This window comes from Microtus ochrogaster, chromosome 2, assembly GCF_000317375.1.
Source record: "Microtus ochrogaster isolate Prairie Vole_2 chromosome 2, MicOch1.0, whole genome shotgun sequence".
NCBI lineage: Eukaryota > Metazoa > Chordata > Mammalia > Rodentia > Cricetidae > Microtus > Microtus ochrogaster.
Window position 1 is genome coordinate 56,536,733 of NC_022010.1, and position 18,789 is coordinate 56,555,521.

At 40.6% G+C, this 18,789-nt stretch overlaps 1 protein-coding gene across 1 annotated transcript; it reads right to left on the reverse strand.

The window, feature by feature from the left end:
• Nucleotides 1-4,035: 4,035 nt before the first annotated feature.
• Abhd10 (abhydrolase domain containing 10) lies at nucleotides 4,036-16,575 on the reverse strand. Its single transcript, XM_005345033.2, has 5 exons — nucleotides 16,444-16,575; nucleotides 13,695-13,878; nucleotides 10,357-10,468; nucleotides 9,725-9,862; nucleotides 4,036-4,728 (listed from the first exon to the last, which is right to left on the reverse strand). Exons 1-5 carry the CDS (start codon nucleotides 16,556-16,558, stop codon nucleotides 4,384-4,386), a joined length of 894 nt encoding a protein of 297 aa, XP_005345090.1. The 5' UTR covers nucleotides 16,559-16,575; the 3' UTR covers nucleotides 4,036-4,383.
• Nucleotides 16,576-18,789: the final 2,214 nt, after the last annotated feature.

Below are 18,789 nucleotides of genomic sequence, written 5' to 3' on the forward strand. Positions count from 1 at the left end.
CTCTCTCTTTGTCCCCCCTCACCCTTCCTCCTCCATGACTCCCTGAATAAACATTCAACCTCACACTGCATGTCGTTTCTATCCATGTTTCTGTCTTCTGCCCGCCTGCCATGTGTCTCCCTGCCTGGAACCAGCCATTGCTTTGAGACCAGCAGCGGTCTCTGCCTGGGGCCCACTGCCTGCTGCCACATGGCCCGCCACCACCGCTCAGGCCACTGCTCTGGGACCGGCAGCCATTTCTGCCTGGGACTGGCTGCTCCCAGAGCCCGCTGCCTGCCTCCACATGGCCCGCTACCACCATTTGGGACCTACAGCATTTCTGCTGCCTACTGCCACGGGGATCTTGCAGCATTTTTTAAAAAAGAATATTAGGACCTATGCTTAAGTGTGGTTTACATACCCAGTGAGATTCCATTGGAGAAAATGGATTTTTCCTTTGCAATCAGTTATCAATTGAAGACAGCTTCTTGGTTAGGAATGAGAGCTCATGTCCACTTCCTCTCCCACCTACCCAGTGCTGAGACCCTGTGCATACTACCATGGTTTCTAAGTTGTTATATAAGCCAATCCTACTGTGCCTACAAAACACTGTCTCCTTGGTGTCATTTGTTCCCTCTGACTCTTACATTCTTTCTACCTCCTCTTCCAAATAATTGCCCAAGCTCTGAAGGGAGGGGTCTGATGAAGACACCCATTTTAGGACTAAGTGTTCTAAAATCTATTACTCTCTATACATTGTGCAGGTATTGGTCTCTTTAATAGTAACTCTCTACTGGAAGTGGAAGCTTCTCGGCTGATGGCTGAGCACTTACCAATGGGACTAGCAGAATGTCATTAGGAGTCATTTTATTGCTATGTTCCTTTAGCAGAACAATAGTTTGGTTTTCCCCTAGACATATAGCTATGTAGTCTCAGGTTCTTGGTCACTTGAGCAGTGTTAGTCATGGCTTCTATCTCTTGGAATAGGCCTTACGTCCAATCAGAGTACTTGGTTACTCCCACATTTGTGCCACTATGGTCCCAGTGTATCACGTAGGTAGGTCACTGTTGTAATTTACAGGGTTTGTAGCTGGGCTGATGGTTTACCTATTTTGGTAGTGTGCAGCGCAGCCTCCAGTACCACAAACATGAGTCAGTAGAGATGAAGGCTCCAGCTAGGAGCCAGTTCAACTTCTCCATGTTCAATGAACTATGTAGGTGTTGTCATCAGCAATGGGGCATTACCATGGGTTGTAGTATAGCGTTGGCAATAGCCTGAGTTGTCTGAGGATTTCCATGGGGCTCCTTTGACCGACAATTCCTTTAGTTGCATCCTATTCCTAGCACTGGGCACGTTAGAAGTTCCATTTGGTGGTGAAAACACCAAGTTAACCTCATTTGAATTTTGTTATGATAACTCCTGCCAAACTAAATTCTAAGAGATTTTCCTTCTGTAAAAACAAATATTGGGAGGTAAGTCATTGGTTATTTGAACATACATGACAAAAATACGCCAATTTAGGATCTTTCTGTTAGGAAATATCCTTTGGCTTCCTTGCTTAGCTCTTTTCTTCTCATAGCATTATGGGTTGATGTCCATCAGCTCCTCACTGGACCATATTCCGTGCAGAAGACAAAATCAGGAATATCACACCTCTTGCACATCACTGTTCTAAACACGTCATGCATCTTTACTAGTTCTGTCTACTATCTAGGTTTACACCATTTTGCAGATGAGACAACTGAAGCTCTAGGGAAATCTGCTATTACAGATTAGTCCATGTGCTGGGATGCAGCCAGTCTTAGTTTGGATTTTATTGCAGCATTGACACATGCTGACTCTGCCACTTCATTACAATTTTGCTTAACCCTAGAGAACTCCAATGGGCAGGGACCTTGTCCTTTCGGTTTTCCAATACTCTTCATGCCTAGCAATGTCTAGCCAAAGGTGTCCCCAAATGGCCCCACTCCTAGCTCAAGGAAACAAGGATCACAGGATTCATGTTTTGTTGTTTTGATTTTTCTCCGCGTGAAGAGATAATCGTGTATGAGTTCAATTGCATGGGTATCAGAGGGTCCTGAGACCACCCCAGGTGTGCAGACTTGCTAGAATGCACAGAACTCACCATACAGCTCCTTTCACTACTGATTTGAATGAAAGGATCCAAAGCAGAGTGAGCAAAGGAAAAAGGCACATGGGGTGAAGTCCAGGGAAACTGGGGGAGAGCTTCCAAGAATCCATACTGGAGTCACTCAGGCTGAAACTGGGTCTCCAGCAAAGAGCTGTGACAGCTCATGTGATGTTGTCCACAAGGAAGCTTGTTAATAGTCAGCGTCAATGGCTTTTATCAAATGACTCAGAGTTAGTCCCCTCTCCACATATACCAATATTCTGGGCACCTGGGAAGAAAGCAGGGTTCAGCACAAACCAGTGTTTAGAATTAATGTAGAGAGCTACTGTGATCAGTGCTGGCCATAGTGGGAGTCCCTGAAACCCAAGTTCCCAGACAGCCAACAGCCAACTCATAAAGTATGTTTTTCAGGAGGATCTACCCAGCAGCTCTACCACTTTCCTGCACAGGAATTTTAGCAACCTTTTCCAATGGCTATAAATAGTCATTTCTTAAACTGTCCTTTGAACCAGGTTTACCATTTGCTGACTCTCACTCGTTTATAAGTCTTTATATACTCACTTTACTAGTCATGTGTTCAACTTAATAACTTAGACATAACTCATGAAGACTACAGTCTAGCCAAAATTAGTAACTAAAAAAACCATAACTTAATATAAAGGCTAATATATATCAATATCAGTATCCCAGTGGCTATTAAGAAGCATGCTTTATACTAGCTTTTCTGTTGCTTTACTGACCACACTTCTGCCACTTCTAACTCAGGTAATCACACGGCTTTACACTTAAGGCAGACTGGTAGAAAGTATTCTCGAAAACAGGACTAATACAAAAGGATCACTTTTTTCACTTCAGTCTTACCAACCATTCTATAGAAATAAATGCATTATTAGGTGAATACCATTTAAATAGAAGGCATGTTTGCAGGAAAATGGGTAGAAATGAGGTTCTGTAAAGTGAATACATTAGGTATGGAATGTGTGTTTTTTCTCATACGTAGAATATAGATTTAAATACACATGAGATGGCTGGAGAAAATAGACTATGTACAGAGAAGGGTCTAAAGGGGGAAGGGGAGCACGGAAGGGTAGTGGGAGAGGGAAAGAGAACTCTCATGTTGTCTCTCACACAGACATGACTTCAGGGCAGGAGCCTGCGGAAAGGCATGGAGAAAGCAGAGTGAGACAGACAGAGCAGAGCAGACAAGGCAGAGCAGTGGGATGTATATGAGTGAGGTACAATGACATGACAGATGTGTCAGAAATTATAATACCCATTTTTTTACATGTAAACTAGAAAAATGTTAAAAACTGGACAACTCCCATAAAAATGAGAACTCAAAAGTCAAGAATACCTTTAACATCATTATAAAAGTTAACCTTAAAAAATTAAATAGTAATTTTAGTTTCAAATATAGCATGGTATCCTCATTTTTTCCAACTATATTATGTTGTAGACATTTTAGAAATCATTTAAAATTTATTGCAATAAACATCTTTGTTGTGGGAGAGAGGGCCTGCTTTTTGCCCCAGCCACCCAGCTAGGTTACACCCAAATTAATCATAAAGAAATTGTACTAATAAATCACTGCCTGGCCCATAAGCTCTAACCTCTTATTGGCTAACTCTCACATCTTGATTCAACCCATTTCTAATAATCTGTATGTCACCACGAGTTCGTGGCTTATCTGGAAAGATTCAGCATGTCTGACCTGGCATCTCCATGGCGGCTCTCTCTCACTCTCTCCTTCCCAGCATTCAGTATGTCTACTCCGCCTACCTAAGGGCTGCCCCCTCAAAGGGCCAAGGCAGCTTCTTTATTCAACCAATGAAAGCAACACATAGACAGAAGAATATCCTACACCACATCTTCCTCTATTTTGTGAGTTGCATTTTAAAATCAGAATTTTACAAACTTCCATATATAATGGTACCAAACAAAAAACAAAATATTCAAGCTTTATTGTGGTAGAAGGGAACATAAGTGCTGGCGCCGCTAAAGTACACATAAGAAAGGTAAATATCTCTTGAATAAAAAAATAGGTACTGCTTTAATGGGAAAAATATCAACAATTAAAGGAAGGAAAAAATTTTCCAAACAGCAGCTAATACTTTTGTCACAATTTGTGTAGCTGTGCAAAGACATCATTAAATAAATACTTATTGGATATTTACAAAATAAAAGAGATAAACCCTAATGTATATGGGTCTTTGATTTACTACCATTCTTTGAATCTTCTGGGTGCATTAGAGTGCATATCCCAAGTGTGATTCTAGTGAACTACAGTTGACAGCTTGTCAATCAAGTCATCAATAGTGCAAACAAGCAGATGAATATCTGCTTTTTCCTTCATCCTGTGGTCACTGTGTTTCCGAAGGATGACATCTACATCTGGGCCGACAATTCGGTCAGCGACCTGCAGAGACGTGTGCCAAGGCATTATGTTGTCCTTCATGCCATGGAGCAAGCGCACAGGGCAGGTCACAGGAATGGGGCTATGTAACAAGCAGTGGTGTTCCGCTTCTTTAATGAAACTGTATGGAATGTGGTAAAATCCTTCTTCGTTGTATATAGATGGTAAGGTCCACTCCCCTTTTACTTCTATTTCCTTTTGCGCCTAGGGGGAAAAATAGAAACATAAATATAAATAACCCCAGTAGCAGACTTGAGAGTCTGAGAAAGGCAGTCCTTAAGGAAAAGGGGAGAGGCAACACAGGAGCAACAAGAGTGATCATCAAACATTGGGCCAGGTGGGGCACACACTTTTAATCTCAGTACCAGGCAGAGGCAGGTGGATCTGTCAGTTGGAGGTCAGTCTATTCTACAAAGTTCAAGTTCTAGGCCAACCAGAGTAACATAGAGAGAACCCATCAAAAGAAAACAAAAATTAATTACCGCATGCAAGGCACATAATTACTCTACTTTTATAAAAGAAATAAGGCTTACAGTTAAATGTCATATTCAATGTCCAAAGACAGAACTGTTTGACCTAGCAATCAAACTCAAACTCAGATTTTCCTACCATACAAGTTTTTTTTTTTAAGATTTATTTATTTATTATGTATACAACATTCTGCCTCCATGTATGCCTGTATGCCAGAAGAAGGTGACAGATCTCATTACAGATGGTTGTGAGCCACCATGTGGTTGCTGGGAATTGAACTCAGGACCTCTGGAAGAGCAGCCAGCGCTCTTAACCACTGAGCCATCTCTCCAGCCCCCCATACACATTCTTATATCAAGGTCTACTTTACCCCAACTTGAAAGGGAAGCTGGAAGGGGAGAAAAGTACAGCAATTTCTGGATATTAGTCCCAAGACAGTGATGTTTATACAAAGCAAATCTTAGAGTAATTGTTTTTGAAATTTCAAAACAATTACGTAATTTAGGTTGAAAGAAAGTTTTAAAGCTGCATAGCTTCTATCTGTCAACATTCTAGGGATGAAAATTTACTGGTTTTTGGATAACACATTAAGAAGCCTTAGAAATACTCATGAAAGCTAAACAACAATACTTCTATAGAGTCTGATAAAATAAAACATTAACATATTATTTGAGCATTTTTATATTATTTGTGTTAAATAATTTTTCTAATTAAAAATTGGAATTTTGGGGCTGGAAGGATGGCTCAGCAGTTAAAAATGCTTCCAGATCTTGCATAAGACCCAGCTGGGGTCTCAGAACCCACAATGGGCACCTCATGGTCCGTAACTCCAGCTCCAAGGGATCTGACATCCTCTTTAGGCCTTCATGGGCACCACACTAACTGCACATACCTGCACACATATGCATTGGCGCACACACACAGTTAAAAATAAAATTTTTCAAAAATTGGAATTTTCTATGCAAAATAGAAAACACATAAAAGTACATTAAAAATCACTAAAATCCCACCTTATGGCTATTTCATTATTATTCTAATTTATTTTCTTCCAATAGTTTTCCAAATGTTTTTTTAAAGTTTATAACATGTAAAACATATTATCAATTATATATTTACATAGTTTTCTATGCTTTTTACTTATTTAGTACATGTATGTTTTTTAAACTTCCAAAAAAGATTTTAAATGCTTATAAATTCCTATTTCCAGAGTATTGAAAAAAAATCCATAAAATTTTGTAAATCTTGTTAGTATCACAAATGCAAAACAAGCTTTTAAAGCAAAAATGACAGGTATCTTTTGACGGAGGCCGCTTGTTCATTCTCAGCTGTTCAGTCCACGAAACAATCACTCAGAAACTATATTATTTGCATAGTTTGGCTAACAGCTTAAGCGCATTTCTGGCTAACTCATATCTTAAATTAGCCCATTTCTATTAATCTGTGTATCGCCATGTTGCTGTGGCTTACCAGCAAGGCTCTGGCATGTTTGTCTTCTGTGGCAGTGGCTACAAGGTGGCGTCCACTGACTCCACCTTCTTTCTCCCAGCATTCAGTTTAGTTTTCCCACCTAGCTCTATTCTGCTAAGTCACAGGCCAAAACAGCTTTATTCATTAACCAATGAAAGCACAGAACAACTTCCCACACCAGTTATTCTCAAGCAACACTGTACTGTACTCCAGTAATGAAAACTTTGTTCCACCTATGCTAATTATGAACATACTCAATTAGTTAAGTTTCATTTTAAGCATCCCTGATCCCCACTTGTTATCTGGCCTCAAACTGAAGGTATATAGTTCATTTGAAGAACAAAGTTTTTTCCAACTAAACTTTAAAAAAGTTTGGCAATAAGTCAGATAGCATTACCAAGAGAATATAGTGATATTTTGTTTGTTTTTAACAAATAAAGCTTGCCTGAAGATCAGAGAGCAGAGCTAAGCCACTAGAGGCCAGTTAGTGGTGGCACACCTTTAATCCCAGGACTCAGGGGACAGACAGATCTGTTAGTTCAAAACCACCCTGGGTTACACAAAACTGGTCCTGTCTAAAAGAGAAACAGAGATCAAACAAAGGTAATCCCAGCACTTAGAATCACACGTCTTTAATCCCAGAACTAGGGAAGTAGAGAGAGAAGTGAAACGGCTGGGTGGAGAGAGGGCTATAAGGCAGGAGACAGGAGCTCAATGCAGTATAGGCAATCTGAGGAGCAGTGCAGTCTGAGGTCAGTATCTTCCCTTTGGTCTAAGCATTGGTAGAAGTGAGAACTTTCTAGGGTGTTGTGGGAGCTGCGGGCTGCATTCCTGCCACCCAGCTCCCGGCCGCCTGGCTAGCTTATGCCCCGAAATAACAACACACAAATTGTATTCATTTAAACACTGTCTGGCCCATTTGCTCTAGCTTCTTACTGGCTAATTCTTACATCTTGATTACCCATTTCTATTAATGTGTGTTGCACCCCAAGGTGCACTTACTGGGAAGATTCTAGCCTACGTCCATCCTGGGTCGGAGCTTCATCGCATCTGCCCCAGAGAGCAGAGCTAAGGCGTAAGAGCTCTTCCTCCCAGCATTCTGTTCTGTTTACTCCATCCACCTAAAGGCTGGCCTATCAAATGGGCCAAGGCAGTTTCTTTATTAGGCAATGACCTTCCTCCATCACTAGGGGCTGGCCGCTTTACTTCTCTGATCTTCAGCATTAGCTCCTATATCTAATTCGGGGCTTTTATTATTAATACCAATTAGAATTTGTGCTATAAGAGAAATTGTATAGTATACATGCATGAGTTATACTCTAAGAAGAAACTTTACCAAGGCAATATGGTTTTTAGTTGCTTAGATTCCAAATGCCGATGAACTTTGAGATCCTCTAAAACATGAAGAAGACAGTGATCACAGACAGTTCTTCCTAGATAATAATGAGAAACTCTGCACATAATAGCCCTAAGCTTTGGGAAGTTGGCAAAGCTTCCCACTTTGGCTCTCTTGACACCTTAGGTCTAGTGATGAATGGGGAGGCAGTGTTCTCAGTGTTCCTGTACTTTCCTCTGTGCTGTTCAGTTTTGCAACAGCTTGACAAAAGCTAGTCATTTGGGAAGAGGATCTGTCAACTGAGAAAATACCTCCCTAATACTGGCCTACAGGCAAGTCTGTAGCGCCTTTTATTGATCAATAACTGATGATCAGCTCACCGTAGCTGGTGGCAAACCTAAGCAGAAGGTCCTGAATTGTTAAGGAAGTATGATGAGTACACCAAGTGCAAGCAAGGAAGAAGCATGTCTCCGTGGCTTTTGCTTCAGTTCCTGCTTTCAGGTCCTATCCTGACTTTCTCCCAGTGACAGAGTGTGACCTGAGAGTTGTACTGAGACAAACCCTTTCTTTCCTCCCTAAGTTGCTTTTGGTCATGGAGTTTTATCTCAGCAATACTAACCCCACCTAAGACATCTTACAATTGATTTTTAATTTCTACCTTATCCACATGCTGAACAATCTAGTTACATGTATGTGCAAAAAATGTGCATAGATCTTGTAATTTACAATAAGTCAAAACAAACAAACAAAGGTGTTTAAGGAACTCCTTTTCGAGCTATAACATCCTTGAGAAAATTTCCTATCATGAAAAGCATTGCATTGGTAGGTCAAGAGGTGTTGTGGAATAATCTTTTTGTACACTATGAAGAAATGTTACTCTGATTTGTTTAACAAAAAGCTAAACGGCCAATAGCCAGGCAGGATTTTCGGGGCAGCAACAACTCTGAGAAGAGGGCAGAGTCACCGATGGAGGCAGAGAGAACAGACATGCAAGAAAAGAGGTAAAAGCCACAAGTCATGTGGCAACACACAGATGAATAGAAATGAATAAATGAAGTTATAAGAACTAGTTAGAAACAAGCCCAAGCTATCTGCTGAGCTTTCATAATTAATAAGAAGTCTCCATGTAGTTTATTTGGGAGCTGGCTGGTCAGACAGAGAAAGACTGGCAACAAAGAGCATGAAGCAATGGGTCAGTTTCAGATTCACAAAGAAGAAACAGTAGGAAAAACTTAAGCAATGAGAAAAAACAAGTGAAAAAAATCCAGATATCAGAGACAAGTACAGGGAAGACTGACACTGTAGCTCAGCTCTGACAGAAACTATCAGGACTCTCATGAGGTTAAGTTTATATGCAAGTGTGTAGAACCTCAGGTGACATTCCTCAGGAACACTACCCATTGCTGGTTTACTTAAAAAAAAAAAGCACTGTGTGTGTTGCTGATGTATATGCCCGTCTGCTGTATGTACCAGTACGCATGCACACGAAGGTCAGGAGAGGGGCAGGGGTGTCTTCTATCATTCTCCACTCTCAGTCCTTTTGCAGCTATGTCTAACCTCTGAACTTGATGCTCAAGTTCACTAGCAAGTCTTAGTGATCTTCCTCTTGGAACTGGGCCTGTAGATGTTTATGGGAACATCTGACTTGTTAATAGGGAGCTAGGATCTTTTTTGTTTGTTACGTAAATGGAATAAAGAAAATCAAGCTAAAAAAGAAAGTATGCAGCATGACTTCATGATGTGGCTCATGACTTGACAGAATGTTTACAAGGAGCCATGAGAAAAGACAAGAGACTGCACAAAAGAGCAGCAAAGACAGATGGTCACTATAGTAAGATAGACACAGCCAGTGCATAAGCCCAGAGAGAAAAGGCAGAAGAATGTCAGAAGGCAGTCACTGGGGTTGCCAAACGGCTCATGACTTACCTCAACAGAAAGTGCACGGAACTGTGTCACCAGGCCGTCTGCAGCAGTAGCTATACCAATAAGAGCTGCGACCTTTTCAGGCCGTGCAATTGCAGCATGCAGCATGAGCCATCCACCAAGGCTAGATCCCACCAGTATCTAAAAACAAATATGGACGGCTTTCAACAAGATTCTCATACTAGTCTATAAAGAGAATGGCTGAACAGAAATGTATGGACTTTGTATTTTACATATCCATGTGGATCCTAGACTTTTAATATGAAACACAAAGTAAAATTCAATTATAACTACTGTAACAGTTCTTTGTTTTTCTTTTTTGTTTCTCCTGTGTAGTTCTTGCTGTGCTGGATCTTGCTTTGCAGACCAGTCTGGCCTCAAAATTAGAAATCTGCCTACCTCTGCCTTCCAATATAACTTTTGCAAAGCCCTTATATCTATAATATAGAACTTTGAAAACAAACTTTGTTCAATGAGCAGTGCTTATTGCTTACTAGAAAGTAAAATAGAACAATTTTAAATCAAATTTGTTTATCAAAATCGTAACTGACAAAATATTATCAGTTGATATACTTAAAGAAACAAATCAAATATTACTAGAGTCAAAAATCATTCTACTTAGCAAAAACAGTTACCTGTGGCCCTTCAGCTACATCATCAAGTATAGAGAGGACATCCTTTCTCCACTTCCCCACTGTGCATTCTGCTAAGTTACCATCTGAATTTCCAATTCCTGAGTAGTCAAACCTGGAAGAAGGGAAAATATATATTTATACCTAAATGTCTGTATGTGGACATTTGTCCATGCCTGCTTCTTTGATTTTTAAAGCAAAGTAGGACATTCTTCATTACTACAGTGACAAAACCACAGCAGAACATCACTCAAGATGCATTCTAGCAAACTCTACTGGTACCTTCCAAGTACCTCTCACGTCAATCACTTTCTTACCTATTCTACTGCTACCCTTAGTACGTTATTATCTCAACTGTCATTGCTGTATTTCACCCTCATAGCCTATTTCCACAGTCAGAATGATCCTTTTAAATGAAATATCAGCATACATGTTTTGTATATTTAATAAAACTCAAAGCCCTTACCATACTTCCCTGACTACCACTCTGACCTCAGTTTCCAGAGCTCTCTTTCCCTTCCCATTGAATTCTCTCTGTCACTCCTGAAGTTAGAGGTGTGAGCCATTCACATTCCTGCATCATGGACTTTCACCTCTGCTTGGCATACCTCTACCTCCAGATGTCCACTAGGTATCCCTCGAATCACTCACTCCTTCAGCTCAAACACTGGAGCTCAGGAAAAGCTCTCATCATTCCCACGCTAAAACTGCTTCTTTCACAGCTCTACGCTCTAATAATGTCTTATTGTCTTCCTAGCAATTACTGCTACATACGACTAGAATCAACTTCATCATGAACTCTTCCTTCTAAATTTTCCTAGGGATCCAAGTTCAAAGGCTGTCTAATCTCTGAATTTTACCTTTTCTTCAATAAATTATGAAGTACCGTATCATGTCCCCAAGTTATCAAAATCCCCAGTCATTTGGAACTACTCCCAATTCCTGGCTGAACCCCTTTATAACTATGAGCTTTTGCATGCTATTTCACTGCCTAGAAAACTCCCCACCAAACTTCTCACCACTCTTTAAGTCACCTCCCTTCATTTGGAGAACTTTCCTCATTCAGTACCTGTGCTGGAGAGACAGACAGGTGGATCCCAGGAGCTCCCTGGCCAGTCAGTCTAGCCTACTTGACAAGCTTCAAACCAGTGAGAAACCTTGTCTCTGACAACAGGGTGAATGACTCCTGAAAAATAACAACCAAGGTTGTCTCCTGGCTTCCACATGCATGCACACAAGCATGCATGGTCATGCTCACACATTTGGAAGGCTGCTTTACACTCACCACTATTATAATGCTACACAAAAAGAACTTATTAAAAAAAAAATCTGTGGTGAAAGGGCTATAGTTCATAAATGCATATTTATATAGCATCCAATATGCAGAAAACTACATTATGCCTGGAACTGGCTATAACTCAATTTGAAATGGAATTCAAGAACTAGTAAAATAGTGATTTCTATTTTTATGTATGTTTTGCTGTGTTTCCATGTGTGGGGGTGTACACAGCACATGCACACATTTGCAGGGGCCAGAGGCTGACATCCAGTCTCTTCCTTGATCACTCTCCACCTTATACACTGAACCAAAGGCTCACTTTGCAGCTAGTCTGGCTAACCAGCTTGCTTAGGAGATTCCCTTCTCTGCCTTATAAATGTACCAGGGATTCCTGGTGGGCGGCCACACCCACCTTGCTCTGGATTCAGAGAGCCCACACTTGCGCAGAAAGCGCTTTATGCACTGAGCCATCTGCTCAGTCCTAAAATGCTCATTTCTTTATTAAATTATTTTTCAGACAAAAAAAGCAATGACAGCAATATTTCTGATTGTTTGAATATTCTCCTCAGAGGTCTCTCTCCATAGACAGAACTGCCCTTCTACCCACATCTTTATTTTCTTTCAGAGTTCCTTGTCTTGTCCATCCATTTCCCTCCGCAGTGTCTCTCGCCTTAGGTAATTTCTTCTTTTTTGAATCACATTCTGATGAGTACTTCTGCCTAATAACCTCCAAATATTTTCATTCCTTGCTTAAGGGCAAGTACAATGCTTTACTATTAATATATTATGAAGCTTTAGTCTTCAAAGTAAGTTAAATCAAGAGATTTTAAAATATATTTGAGAATGGAGATAAATAAATTTGCTAGTCTGACCAAAGGAATTAGACTAAATCCCTCTGAAAGACAACATTTCTGCAACTATACTGAACAGATAATGCCTAAAAGTTTTATATGGAGGGGCTGGAGAGACGGCTCAGAAGGGCACTGCCTGCTCTTCCAAAGGTTCTGAGTTCAATTCCCAGCAACCACATGGTGACTCACAACCATCTGTAATGTGGTCCGGTGCCCTCTTCTGGTCTGAGGACATACACACACACAGAATATTGTATAAATAATAAATAAATAACCTTTGTTTAAAAAAAGTTTTATATGGAGCTGTATTTTCTAGAATTACTGAACGAATATTAATGAGACCTTTTTAAACATTTAAATGAATAGATTTTTAAGATGTGAGCACTAGGAAAAAAACTCAGAAATTATCTTTGGTCCAGCTTTCTCTTTTTGGATAACAAACATGTGTCTACTGTGTGTTACTGATTTGTTTCATCAGTTACTGAAAGAATTCTGCCCTCAATCCTTATTTCTTCAATTCTATGTCAATGTTTTCCCCATTAAACTATATTCCCTTCTTAAAATTAAAATATCAAAAAATTTGATAAACCTAACAAATTTTGTTATATGAATACATTTTTATTAAGATATCTGAGTGAAAAGAAAGAAACAAATATGAAATTAAGTTTTAACTAAACAGAAACCTTGTTTATGCTCACATACATTTAGATAATGTAAGTAAAAAAAACAGAAATGTAAATTACACAATATCAATCTAATAATGTTATATTACTTTTAAAAATACTTTTTTGTGTGTGAGTTGTGCTAGGGATTGGATCCAGGATTTTATGCTAAACACAAGCTCTAACCATGAGCTATATACTTTCAGTCCTAAATATCTATTTTAGAAAGGAATAAAACAGTGATCAAATAAATTCTATGTCTTTAGTAGAAAATCCATCAACACAAGCGATTACAAGAAACTCAATGAGCATATATGTTTTTGCCATACAGATTACTGTATGTTTAGAACTTAGTTGATAGTTCCCTTACGGTACCCTTTTCTGCGAATCTAGCCAGCATGGCACAAAGACCTTAAAGACCCTAAACTACAAGATGAAAGTCTATACACTACTGAAGTAAATTCATCTACTAAAACGCTGGCATTTACTTGAGTTGGCTCTATTATGATGCTAAATGGTAATATATTCTCTGATATGTATTGTTCCTACCTTATACAGGCGTGACCTAGAGATTTGCAAAACTCCTCAATTGCCAGTGCCTTTTTACCATTCATATCAGAAAGATAGCCCGGGATGAAGATAATTCCTGGGGTTTTGCCTTTTAGCTTCTTATAAGCCAGGCTTGGAAGGTCTGGTCGGTTAAGGAAACAGAGCGATACCTTTTGTCTGCAAGCTAAACAAAGTACACAAAGCATGAATTATAGTTTGAAAATTAATTTTGGAAAATCATATTTTCAAATCTTAACTTTAACTCATTGATAGGAAAATCAAAATAGACTTCGAGTATGTTTTAACGTTTCATCAAAATTTACTTTCTTAGAGAAGGACCAATCATACTTTTCCAAAGTACACAATGAGGCAGAAAGTTCAGTGAAACAAAAGACGGGCTCAACAAAAAAAAAAAATCTTCATGTTGGCACCACGTGATTATCCTGGACAGTAGCATTTAACATTTAGATTTAAATACACCACTTTGCCTCTCCCTGAAGGGTTCTTTCTGTTTTGTTTTAACAATGTTTCAAGAATTTTACATTTTCTACTTTTGGTCATATAAGTGGGGGAAGAGAAGTGCATGCATGTCTGTCTTTCCCTTTCCTTTGCCTTTACAAAATTATTTCAAAGATGAACTGGCAAAGCTGCAGGCACCCACAATGCCATGATTTGGGAAGCAGATGTAAAATACTCCTGAGTTGGGAAAGCACTTAGCAAGGAAGCAATGATGGCAGAAGCCCTGAGCAATTCTCCCCAGGAATGCCAGGAAACAGAGAAGAAGCCACCGCAACTTCCTACCAAATGGAGTTTCAAAAGGTTGTTCCTTTAAAGACAATACTGGATCAAGCAGCACTCTGGGAAAAATTCTTCTCATACAACTCTGTAATCGCTGTGCTTACTTTTGTTGGCTGTTTTTTCTGTAGGTGATACACAAAGGGTTATTTAAATATAACAGGAAAAATTGTGAATCTTACAGGGCTACTCCAGTTCATTGTTTTAACTTCCCCAATATAAAATCAGCATTAAAAATATCAAAGCCATATAAACACTAAAAAAAAAATCACACTTTCTTCCTTCCAAAGACAGGCTTGAATATTTCTGAACAGTCATTTTCCCAACCAATAAATCTTTTATTTTTAAAAGTTTTTTTAAAAATTACTTATTTAGTGTCATATACACATACTATGCATCTATGAAGAACTCAGGACATGGGCTCTCCCTCCACCTTGTAGGTCCAGGGTGCCAGTCTTGGTGACAAGTGCCTTTACTTGCAGAGCTATCCTTGTTAGCCCTTGTTTAAAAACAAAAAACAAAACAAAACAAAAAACCATTAAATGACTTGTGGTTGATCTCTCTCATGTGTACTGCTAAAATTTTTCCCATTTTCAATTTGTCCAGTTTGTATTTTGTCAGTTATTAGAAAGTCTAGAGTGACAGTAAGCACTCACGAGTCACAGGCAGTATGTGATGGCTAAAAGTTCCAGGTCACCCTTTTCTGCACAGTAAGATTATTATTACACTGCACACAGAGATTCTACAGTGAAACCGTGTGTCACAAACACCAGCAAACCACACACACTCCCCAAGCACACATGAACAATCAAAAGCTTTATGCTATCGCCTTTACCTGTCAGCTAGGTTCAAAGGTTCAGAGCATGGGAAAATATGCTGAGTTAAAACCTGGTGAAAAACTACTGGGGATCGGTCTGTTGGTCAATAGTCTGTATCAGCAGCAATGTTCACTTCCCATTTCCTTAACTAAACACTCAAATAATCCTTTTATCTCCTTCCACACATTACTTCCTAACACATGAAGTGCATCCTAGGCAGTGACCACTGAATTTATGTTTGTGAGCTAATAATGCAACATTCAATCTATAAGCCATTTTTATATAACATGGATCAGCTGAAAGCCTGCCGTGTATATATATAGTCAACAAACATTGCTGAAGAGATAACAGAAGTTTACTCTTGTTAACGAACTGGCATACCATAGTTTGCTGAGGTTACATAATACTTTGTTTTTGGTGTGCGGTGAAAGTTAAACTGGTTACATACGTTAAAATCATGTTACTTTATATAATGACATTACTATTCCAAATACTATGCATCTGTCAACAGCTGTGTGGCAAGGAGCGAAAAGCACACCATGATATCATTCAAGGATAACAATATGTATATATATGTTTATATTATATATTGCTCATATATAACACACATATTAAATATAATATATTAATATATAAATCATATATTGTGTGTATGTGATAGTAATCCAAATTTTGGTTTCGACTGTAAAGCAATTACAGTTCTTTTGAGAAGAAAAATCAGATATTAGGTCCAAAGATGGTATCTACACATACAAAGAACATGCCTCATTCTGTATGTTTCCTCAAGTCAACCATGGGCAGGGCTAAGCATTTACCAAAACAACGGTATGGAAAGCTCTAGAGGCAGGTAATAACCAAATACATCACATGCATATCTGAATTTATTTTTTTCTGGTCTTGGCGTTTGATTCAGAGAACGCAAACGCTCCTTAAATCGCTGTGTAAATCGCACTCAAGGACCTCCAAGAACGGCCCAGGGCCCCAGCAGAAAGCCGCCTCTGCCAGCCCTCCCCAGAAGTGCTCAGGGTGCCCAGAGAGCCACACAGTTTTGAATGCAGCGCCAAGCCCCTCTCGGCGGGCGGGCACCGGACCAAAGCCGGGCGAGCCCGAGCCCCGCTTTCCTCACGTACACTAACCTGGCAGCCACCAAGCCCGTGGGGGCTTTCGAGCTAGCGACGCGATGGGGCCTCGGGGCCGGCCGAAGGACACAGCCGCCCATGCCCACCTCCGACAGGGTACCCAGGCCGCCATCTTCCCAGCCGCCCCTGGGCCCGGCACAGGCCCGCGCGGATGGGGGGGGGGGCGAAACCCGAGGTCACACATGCGCAGTCCGCAGGAAGGCGGGCGCGCGCGCGCGCGCGGGGGGCGGGGGGTGTTACGCTGCGTCGCGCGGGATTTGCGTCTGGAGCCGAGCCGCAGGCGCACGGGGGTGTCTGCCGGGCCTCCTTCTGTTAGTCTGTTTATCTCCCCAAAGGGCGTCTGGCTAGTGACATTGGGGCGGCCTTGGCCGGCTTTCTTCACAGTCAGCTGCGGAAATCTCGGCGAGGAGCCAGGGCCGAATTGAACGTTCATAGAAGGGAAACCATGTTATCATCCCGAGGACCCAAAGACCCGTGACAAGAATTGCGAGGCTTCTTGCTTTACCAGTGCCCAAGGCTGCGCTTCAGCCTTGTGCGGGCAAGGTTTCCAAGAGGCGACCTTAATCTGAAATTCACATCATTGGAGAACCATCGGGCATTCATTGCTCTCCCCCAAACAAACATTTACTCGGCAGATTGCCAAAAATTCAAATGAGGAGCAGCCACAAGCAAAGATACTGGAGACACAGGGCTGCTAGGCGAGTGGCTACTAGCCTTTTGTCAGGCAATCCGGTCATGTTTGTTACAACGCGCATAATTCCCGGTACTCTTTGAACTACCACCCAGCGCTTCTGACTGACCTAAATAAAAAGAACAGGGGTTCCGAAGGTCGTGTTTATCTTAGATAGCACCATTTTATTTTAAGATGAAAAACAAGGCAGGGAGCAATCAATGGCTGTAATTAAACAAACTGTGATACTAGGATCTCTGGAATCTGACATCCTTCAAAATAATATGGGAGGGGTCAAGTATCAGTGTATATACCTTATCTTGTGTATTCTGGTTGAAATTATTGTACCTAGTGCAATACTTCAGGTAAAACCATGTCACTGTCTTGGTTAGTTTTGTCAGCTTCGAGCATCTAGGAAGAAGGAACCTTAACTGACAAATGCCCATGTCCATCAGATCTGTCTGGCATGTTCATAATTGCTGACTGATGTAAGAGGTGTAAGAGGGCCTAGCCCACTGTGGGCGGTACATCTCCTGGTGGTGTGTCTGTGCTGTTTTAAGAAAGGCAGCTGAATGTGAGCCTAGGAGCAAACTGGTAAGCAATATTCCTCCTTGGTCGCTGCTTCAAGCCTCTGCCATGATTCCCTGCCTTGGCTTTCCTCAGTGCCCTGTAAGCTAAATAAACTCTTTTCTCCCTTAAGTTGGCTTTGGTCATGCCATTTATCACAACGACAGAAACAAACTTGGACTCTATCCCTTTAGAGATTTGGGAGCAGTTATCCGTACCAGAGTTAAAGCCAGGCATGTCTTTGAAGTCTTGAGAACATGATCTGTTAGAACACACAGGAGAAGCTTAATAAAGACAAAATAGATCTTTTTTTAAAAAAATCATTTTGGTTTTGCTTCACTTACCTATGCCCCATTCCTAAATTATCTAATTAAAGTCATCTTTGCCTGGAAACATGAGAAGACATTGAGGAACAGAGCATAGCTGTATGTTCCCTTTTGAGGTTATAGGGACTCCTCATGACTGTGAACAGCATCGAAACATGAAGAGAGCTCATTATTGCATGAAGTAGCCAGATGCCCACCTGGATATGCTAAAATGAGACTCCCACAAATCCCATGGAATCTGAATGAAAGCTCTTCTGCTTCCTCCTGCCAGCTCCGTGTCAACAAAACTGTTTCCTGGTCAGTGTCTCTCAAGTCATTGGTATGATCCATGGCCAGGAACAAAATGGGAGTTTGCACACACCCATTTTGCCAGTTCGGATATAGGACCAGGATGGATAGAGATGCCGAAGAACTGAGTCAGAAAGGTAATTTTATCCAATGAATTCTACCTCATTTGGGTATCTTAACAGCACGAACTTATCCTTGATATTGTTGGCCTGCATCCCTTTCTGCACTCTGTTTTTGAGTGTCTCCTTGTACTTTATATGTAGCAGAATTTGAAAAATCTTGTGATTTATCCTAACGAAGGAAGTACTGTATATACACATAAAAGGGGGAACCCATGGATTCCTTTCTCAATCCACTCTTACCAGCAAAACAAATCAGAAACCTAAGTGGTTTCGTGGCACTGTCTAAAGAGTTTCCCTGACAGTAGTGAGCTTGAAGCCAAACAGTTGTGAAGGTTTTTCTTGGTCATTGTTTCTTTCATCACCATACAAA

What these genes read in the sequence shown, in the direction of transcription:
- Abhd10 (XM_005345033.2), bottom strand. Translation starts at nt 16,558, where the DNA reads ATGGCGGCCTGGGTACCCTGTCGGAGGTGGGCATGGGCGGCTGTGTCC. An exon ending in CTAGGTCACGCCTGTATAAG is followed by an intron (nt 10,469 to 13,694) that starts GTAGGAACAATA and finishes CCCTTCTTCCAG; the next exon opens with GTTTGACTACTCAGGAATTG. An exon ending in TCCGTGCACTTTCTGTTGAG is followed by an intron (nt 4,729 to 9,724) that starts GTAAGTCATGAG and finishes TTTTCCCCCTAG; the next exon opens with GCGCAAAAGGAAATAGAAGT.